The 8,509-nt window shown below is 45.2% G+C and overlaps 1 protein-coding gene across 3 annotated transcripts; it reads right to left on the bottom strand.

Moving 5' to 3' along the window:
• Nucleotides 1-486: 486 nt before the first annotated feature.
• LOC311105610 (histone H4 transcription factor-like) lies at nt 487-6,539 on the bottom strand. Of its 3 annotated transcripts, none has more exons than XM_084147809.1 (10): nt 6,458-6,539; nt 5,799-5,959; nt 4,966-5,192; nt 3,301-3,412; nt 3,029-3,181; nt 2,837-2,911; nt 2,490-2,610; nt 2,233-2,371; nt 1,937-2,061; nt 487-1,835 (listed from the first exon to the last, which is right to left on the bottom strand). In XM_084147809.1, the coding sequence occupies exons 2-10, from the start codon at nt 5,947-5,949 to the stop codon at nt 1,415-1,417; spliced, it is 1,524 nt and encodes a 507-aa protein (XP_084003935.1). In that variant the 5' UTR covers nt 5,950-5,959; nt 6,458-6,539; the 3' UTR covers nt 487-1,414. The 3 variants fall into 3 exon arrangements, with proteins under 3 accessions (XP_084003935.1, XP_084003933.1, XP_084003934.1); XM_084147807.1 differs by having other exon boundaries at nt 5,799-6,021; nt 6,458-6,534; XM_084147808.1 differs by having other exon boundaries at nt 5,799-6,042; nt 6,458-6,533.
• Between the last annotated feature and the right edge of the window lie 1,970 nt (nt 6,540-8,509).

Raw genomic sequence — 8,509 nt, 5'->3', positions numbered from 1 at the left:
AGCAGACTGTTCATATAGAGACCCTCATCACGGCTTTCCACACCCACCCTATCACCCCTCACTGGCCCTAAAGCAGCAGGAGAGGGCTTACCTCATGGAAAGAGAACGTCTGCACATGCTCAGAGAGGAATACTACCAGCACAGCCTCCATTCTGCCACCATGGGCGGCCATCTCCCCCATGTCAGCCGCCTGACCTCCACCTATTCCGGGTCACATATCTCCAGGGTGGGTCTCACACATAGCCACCAGAGTAGCTTCCCCAACAGAACTCTTCCCCCTGGGTGCTTAAGCACACTGCCGCCTCTGGTCCCCTTGTCTGGCGCTCCCCACAGGACTACCTCGTAATGACAGAAATCAGAAGACCCTACTCTGTGTGCTTGCTTGCCTTAGACTGTAACTCAGCAATGTACTGCTTCAAGACAAATTCTGTGATTCTGATTACTGCCTGTATGACACAGATAAACGACAAACTACTATGTTGAAAAACTCCGAATTTATTTACATCCCTTAAAACACCTGTAAATTGATGAACAATGACATTGAACAGAAAAGTGCAATCCACCGAATGAGTTCATAAAACTTTAACTCTTGAGTTTGTCAAGTTACTGTTCCTAAAATGGACATACAAAAATATAAATAACTGACAAAACTTAACAAATGTAAAAAACAAACAAGAACTAGGTAAAATCAAAAGCTACAGCATTAATTAAATCAGAATATCCCGTGACCATAAAGGAAAACCTAAGATCGATGACTTAATGGGAAAGAGTTCAGGACATCAGGAAAAAGATCAGGAACATGACCTGACAGACTTCTTTCTACACTTTAAACCTGAGGTTATTTCAAAACTGCTGTCAATGGGATCACATACTGAGGCTGCATTAAACTGAAGCTGCTGACGCCCTCGCCGCATTAAAGCTCATACTGTAAAACACTAACAAATAAAAACACACTGTATAAAAAAAAACTTTTGATCAGGGCTAGTAAGCACCAACACAATCTTCACATTCTTGCCAACTTGTTGCATCTCTACCAGAGATACTAACATTTAGTGAACTTTAATAAACAGTCCATCCCAGGTTAAGCCCAGCCATCATACATACAGCACAGCTGTAACAGAGTGATTCATTACGGCTACATTAGTGGTCTCCAACACGGGTCCTGAGAAGATGCTGGATCTGTATATATATATATATTTTTTTTCTTCTAAAGCTAAGTGCTAATTTCAAAGGAATGACATAGTGTGTTAGATATTAATGGCTGCATTGATCGCCTGGAATATTCCTATTCATTGAGATACAATTCAAGTTGGTATCATTACTTTAGTCTACAGAATCAAGGTTGGAGACAACCATTGTGGCAGCGTCAAGAGTTTACTTGGACCACTAAAATAAGGAGGGTCAGTGTGTGTGATCACACCACATCCATCCCCAGACCCCTGGCCACCTCAGTCAGGGCCCTCAAAGCACCTGAGGGCCCGCAGGAGTCAGAGCCGTCCAGGGTGGTGTCGGGGTCATCCCCCATATCAGACACGTTACTCAGGACACAGTACACAGGTGAGTCACTGCCCCTGGGGCTGGGCTGGGCTGACATCTCATCCCCTGCAGAGTGCTCTGAGGAAGAGGAGGAGCAAGAAAAGGGGGAGGAGGAGCCAGGGGGAGAGCCGTGACTCCTGTCTGCCCGGGTGGCAGCTCTCTTGGCTCGGCTGCTGGACCCGGGGCCCTTATGGAGCGTCCTCTTCTTAGCCATGTTCTTCATGATCTCCTGAGTCACCTCCACGGTCTCGTAACGCACCATGTTCAGCCTCAGATAGCCATCTTCATCTTCCTTGTATCTGTGGAGCAAGCCAAATAATCAACAACCACCCCCTTATGGTAAAACTGACTAACTCATGTTAACTCATCACATAAGAGAAAGATTAAGTGTTGTTCATACCTGAAGCGGGAGTGTCCAGAGGGCCATTTCAGGTGGTGTTTCTTGCGCAGGTGAAGAGTGAGTGTGTAACACCAAGAGAAGGTTTTGTCACAGAGATGACACTTGTATTTCGAGACCATTCCACCCTACCGAGGAGAATTATGCAAGTGTCAAGTACAGAACACTTGATCAAAATTCAACAAACCCAAAAGCATTTTTGTAAATGAAAAAGTCTAGCTTTGACACTGATCTTGATTCTGTAGTTCTATTGAGCACTGAGTACGTGTTTGGGGCCCCCTGCAGGCAGTCTGAAGTACCTCGTGTACTCTCTTGTAGTGCTGGTTCATGGTGTGGGCCATGCGGGAGGAGTAGTCACAGCCCTCTACAGAGCAGTGGTAGGCCGCCCCCTCATTATGGGTCTCCATGTGCTTCCGCAGGTCGTGCTGGTTCTTAAAGCTGGGAGACATACATCATAAACAACTGAGTGTAAGCAAAATAATATGTTCACAATATGTATACAGTCCATAAGGGTCAGTAGGTTGTGGGAAGTTTTATAAGTCTGTGGGTCAACAACCTGCTCTCACAGAAGTCACAGGGAAAGGGTCGCTCGTCACAGTGGCGGAACTTGATGTGGATCTTCAGAGTGGCGAGAGAGGTGCAGGTCATGTCACACAGGGGACACTTGATATGGTTCACTGGGAGAAGCAGAGGATAGATCACTCATAAGGTTTACAGTTAAAGAAACTGGACAGACAACAGACATCATCATCAGCCGATCGAAATATCTTATTGACAAAACCTATTGATAGCACTACAACTAAAATAAATCTGCTTGACTAATAGATGTACATGTCAAAGCCAGACATTGAAAATGAGCTAAATAATACTGAACAGAGAAGTGGTGGAGAACAGCACACTCACCATGCTGTCGTACATGGTCTCTCAACAGTCTCTCATTGGCAAAGCCTTTGTCACAATGCTCACACACCAGGGACTCTGCAATAATCAGAGGGCATTCAATCAAAATAAAATGTACATGTCTAAGCCAATAACATATCTGCCTATAAGCTGTAAAACAGTGACTTCTGGCCAGGCAGAGCTGAGCCCATTCACCCTCTGGCTCGGCCTGTCTGTGGATGTGGTCGAAGAACTTGGTGTTGCTGGAGAACATGCAGCCGCAGGTGGGGCAGGCCACCAGACGCTCCTGAGTGTGGCTGCGCAGGTGCTCTCGCAGACGGTACTTGATTTTAAAGAATGCATCACAACCTGTGGAAACACATGAAGAGGGTATCAGCTGAAGCAGGCCAACAAAACATCAGTGTATTCAATGCATCACTACAGCAGGAAAGGCTGTGCTGATATCCCTTCCTTTCCCCTAGCAGTACCTTTCCAGCTGCAGAAGATGGCCTGTTGCTGGTCTGGGAGAGGAGAAAGCCCAGTGCAGTGAGCGTGCATATCTACATGCCGATAGAACCACTCCGGGTTGTTAAATGTACTCTGTAGCAAAACAACAAAGTCACTGAGGGTGTATATCACATACACTACTATTTTCTACATTGTAGAATAATAGTGAAGACATCAAAATTATGAAATAACATATATGGACTCATGTAGTAACCAAAAAAGTGTTAAACAAATCAAAATATATTTTATATATTTGAGATTCTTCAAATAGCCACCCTTTGCCTTGATGACAGCTTTGCACACTCTTGGCATTCTCTCAACCAGCTTCACCTGGAATGCTTTTCCAACAGTCTTGAAAGAGTTCCCACATATGCTGAGCACTTGTTGGTTGCTTTTCCTTCACTCTGCGGTCCGACTAATCCCAAACCATCTCAATTTGGTTGAGGTCGGGGGATTGTGGAGGCCAGGTCATCTGATGCAACACTCCATCACTTTCCTTCTTGGTAAAATATCCCTTACATAACCTGGAGGTGTGTTGGGTCATTGTCCTGTTGAAAAACAAATGATAGTGCCACTAAGCCCAAACCAGATGGGATGGTGTATCGCTGCAGAATGCTGTGGTAGCCATGCTGGTTAAGTTAATTCTAAATAAATCACAGACAGTGTCACCAGCAAAGCACCCCCACACCATAACACCTCCTCCTCCATGCTTTACGGTGGGAAATACACATGCAGAGATCATCCGTTCACCCACACCGCGTGTGAACCACAAATCTACAATTTGGACTCCAGACCAAAGGACAAATGTCCATTGCTCGTGTTTCTTGGCCCAAGCAAGTCTCTTCTTCTTATTGGTGTCCTTTAGTGGTTTCTTTGCAGCAATTCGATCATGAAGGCCTGATTCACACAGTCTCCTCTGAACATGTTGAGATGTGTCTGTTACTTGAACTCTGTGAAGCATTTATTTGGGCTACAATTTCTGAGGTTGGTAACTCTAATGAACTTATCCTTGGCAGCAGAGGTAACTCTGGGTCTTCCATTCCTGTGGCGGTCCTCATGAGAGCCAGTTTCATCATAGCGCTTGACGTTTTTTGCGACTGCACTTGAAGAAACTTTCAAAGTTCTTGACATTTTCCGTATTGACTGACCTTCATGTTTTAAAGTAATGATGGACTGTCATTTCTCTTTGCTTATTTGAGCTGTTCTTGCCATAATACGGACATGGTCTTTTACCAAATAGGGCTATCTTCTGTATACCCCTCCCCCCTACCTTGTCACAACACAACTGATTGGCTCAAACGCATTAAGGAAAGAAATTCCACAACTTAACTTTTAAGAAGGCACACCTGTTAATTTAAATGCATTCCAGGTGACTACCTCATGAAGCTGGTTGAGAGAATGCCAAGAGTGTGCAAAGCTGTCATCAAGGCAAAGGGTGGCTATTTGAAGAATCTCAAATATATTTTGATTTGTTTAACTTTTTTGGTTACTACATGATTCCATGTGTTATTTCATAGTTCTGATGTCTTCACTATTATTCTACAATGTAGAAAATAGTAAAAATAAAGAAAAACCCTTGAATGAGTAGGTGTTCTAAAACTTTTGACCGGTAGTGTACACAAAGTCACTGAGTATTATTAACTAACATCGCAGTGCTCCCACTGGCACACAAGTCCCTCTGTGATCTCGGGGACCAGGTTGTTGCTGTGGAGGTCCTGGGTGCAGCTGGGGAAGTTAGGGTGGGACTTGAGCAGCTGTGCCCCGATGTACTTGAGTTTGCTGTGGAAGGTGTGGAAGTGTGCGTGGATCTCCAGCTCCCTGGGGCTGCCCATAGCCAGGAACTCACAGCCCTCCCACAGACACGCATAGTCATCTGGAGGGAGCAACACAACACACTTATTTGGCAAAAGGCAGTAGGTGCTGTTAGTGGTATTCTTGTGAGCATATAATCAACTGTGCCTCATTACTTTTGAAAAGCTTCCTGTCCTCGACTACTTTCCCTTGCAATCACCGACAGACTGTAGAGGCTGGAAAGATTTTACATTTACATTTTTTACATTTTTAGTCATTTAGCAGACGCTCTTATCCAGAGCGACTTACAGTTAGTGAATAGATCTATTTTTTTATACTGCCCCCCCGTGGGAATCAAACCCACAACCCTGGCGTTGCAAACGCCATGCTCTATCAACTGAGCTACATCCCTGCCGGCCATTCCCTCCCCTACCCTGGACGACGCTGGGCCAATTGTGCGCCGCCCATGAGTCTCCCGGTCGCGGCCGGCTGCGACAGAGCCTGGATTCGAACCAGGATCTCTAGTGGCACAGTTAACACTGCGATGCAGTGCCTTAGACCACTGCGCCACTCATTTTAAATTCTACATGTGCTTTCACCTGACGGAAGAGACTAGGGAAAGGAAACTATTGAGACAATACTGAGACACATGTGTAGTTGTCATCTGATGGTCCCCTCACCCACCCACCTAGTTCCTCCATAGCATCTCTGTCTCCTAGGTGATCCTTCAGGTGCAGTGACATGTGTTCGCTGAGCTCCTCCATGCCGTGGCCTTTGAAGGTGCAGGACGCCCACTCACATGACACCACCAGGTTGGACAGGTTCCTCCTCTTCGCCATGTAGATCTTGCTGATGGACACAAGGTAGGTTGTGCTGCCACACCAGTCCCAAACCACCCAGAACCAAAAAAACTGCAGCAGGTGTTGTAATAGCTTAATAGCCAAAACAGTTATTTTAACAGCAGGTTCGATTTGGCTACTGTACAGTAGCTAGCTAGTTCACAACATCATTACAACCAAACTGGATTAATTCTGGCACAACCTTCAGTGGGTCACTATTTTTCCAATTTTAATATGACTAACAATACTAGTTAGCGTGCTAGCTACAAGTGGGAAATAGTTACACAGTGTGCCTGTGCCAAATACCTAGCATGGCATTACAAAGCTAGCTAGCTAGCTAACTAGCTGGGATTTCCAACCTTGGAAAGAGACGTAAACGTTAGCTAGCTACTGTAGTTAGTAAATGCTAGCCCTTTATCGTTGTACAAATTATGATACAATTGGCATGCTCTCTAAACATTAATGTAATAAACACTGTTAGCTAAATATCACATTTGAATTTACTTACAGACTATGTTGTCATTGTTAACAGAAGAAGTCAGAATATTTTTCGTTCCCTCCAATGTTGAGCCACTTTCTTCTTCTTCTTTAAGATTGGGTTGGCAATCGCAGCCAACATTTAAGCTGCATACACTGCCACCTACTGTACTGGAGTATGAGGTCAGTCACGGCCTACCTACATTAAATTATCTTAATTAGTCCTGTTCCTCTAAGAAAGTGAAATAGAGCCCTAGACACCACTTCCCTCCCTCCACTACACCACCCAAACTCCAACCCATCCAGCCTCTCTAACCCTTTCACACAATCTCTACCTATCTAGGTCATACAGTTCACAAAATATCAACACATAATCCACCGTTTCCTCCACTAAACACTCATCACACAGACCTGTTTCATGTCTCCCTATCATCCACAACGTGGAATTCAAACCTGTGTGCCCACACCATAGTCTACTCCACACAACTTCCTCTATCCTACATCCCGTACTCCCCACCTCTTCCTTAACTGACCGGTGCACGCAATGAAATTGCCTCCCCTTACTGCTAGCACCCCACCCCCTTTGCCAAAGATCGAGCCCGGATCAAGGACTTGACTTCCCTATGGCCCAACGGGACCTGAATATCTAACCCCTCTCTCCTCACCACACTCTTAGCCACCACATCAGCCTTCTCATTACTCTCTACACCCATATGGGCTGGAACCCAGCAAAAGCTTACCACCACTCCCATCCTCTCCAATCAATCAAATTCAATCAATCAAATGTAATTATAAAGCCCTTTTTATATCAGCAGATGTCACAAAGTGCTATACAGAAATCCCATTAAGAGCACCATCATCTCCACAAACAAGTCTCCCCTATCTGACCTCCCCGTCTTCACACTACTCAACACTGCAGCCAATCAGAGCAGATCACTCTGAGTGGTTTCACCTCCTCCACCCATCTCAAACCTATAATCATGGCCATCAACTCGACCGCATACACTGACACATAATCAGTTAACAGATTACATACTCTAACATTGAAATCTGGGATATACACCCCTGCTCACACCCTACCATTCACAGGATCCTTTGAACCATCTATACTGTATATATCCTTAAAAATGAATACAACCGATTATCTATATATATATCTCTCCACACCCCTTCTCACGTCCTCACCCCATACTCTCCTACCCTCAATCATATCCAGATCTAGACTTGGTTTCGGAAACAGCCACGGAGGAACGTTCCCCAATGCAATTGCCGGCCCCATCTCTTTCTCCCCCAGTCCATATTCTACCACTTTCTGCCCAATTGTCCACCCGTACGCCCTCTGCTTACCCACTTCTCGCTCCCAACATTCTCCAGTTGCCATGACCGCAGGATGTCCTTCTGAACTCCCTTTCAACCTCGCCCAGTACGCTAATGCAAGTTTGTCCCACCTTATCCTCAGTGGCAGTTCCCCACCATCCACCTGCAATGCCTTAACAGGTGTCTTTGTCCTGAAGGCACCCACGCACAATCTCAGGGCCCTTGACTGTATCCTATCCAGGTGCTGTAGTATCGTTTGGCTGCTGATCCACATACAAAGCACCCATAATCCAAAGATGATCTGATCAATGCCTGATACATACACAACAGTGTTTGTCTATCTGACCCCCAATCATATCCTGCCACTGCCCTCATGAGGTTCAACACCTTCCTACACTTAATTTCAATATACTGAACATGTCTCTTCCACGTGTGCCTCTCATCAAACCACATACCTAAATACTTAAACTCAGACACCCTACCTATATCATGACTGTATATTTGCAGACTAACATCTTTAATCTTCCTCCTAGAAAACACCATAAAGCAGGACTTGGCCACAGACATCCTAAACCCCCATGTTAGAGACCAATCTTCCACAACTCCCACAACTTCTTGCATCTTCCTCATCACATATTTCACATTCCCACCTCTCTTCCATACAGCCTCATCATCAGCATACAACGCCACACCCACTCCCTGTCCCACCTTCTTAAATATGAAATCTATCATCAGGGTGAACAACACAGGACTAACCACACTTCCC

This window comes from Coregonus lavaretus, assembly GCF_964263955.1.
Source record: "Coregonus lavaretus genome assembly, chromosome: 30".
NCBI lineage: Eukaryota > Metazoa > Chordata > Actinopteri > Salmoniformes > Salmonidae > Coregonus > Coregonus lavaretus.
This window is presented reverse-complemented; position numbering and strand designations above follow the sequence as displayed.

Excerpts from the sequence above, each read along its gene's own strand:
- LOC311105610 (XM_084147809.1), bottom strand. The coding sequence starts at position 5,949 with ATGGCGAAGAGGAGGAACCTGTCCAACCTGGTGGTGTCATGTGAGTGG. Across the intron at positions 2,912-3,028 it reads CAGACAGGCCGAGCCAGAGG|AGTCCCTGGTGTGTGAGCAT; the intron begins GTGAATGGGCTC and ends TGATTATTGCAG. Across the intron at positions 2,611-2,836 it reads AGACCATGTACGACAGCATG|TGAACCATATCAAGTGTCCC; the intron begins GTGAGTGTGCTG and ends TGCTTCTCCCAG.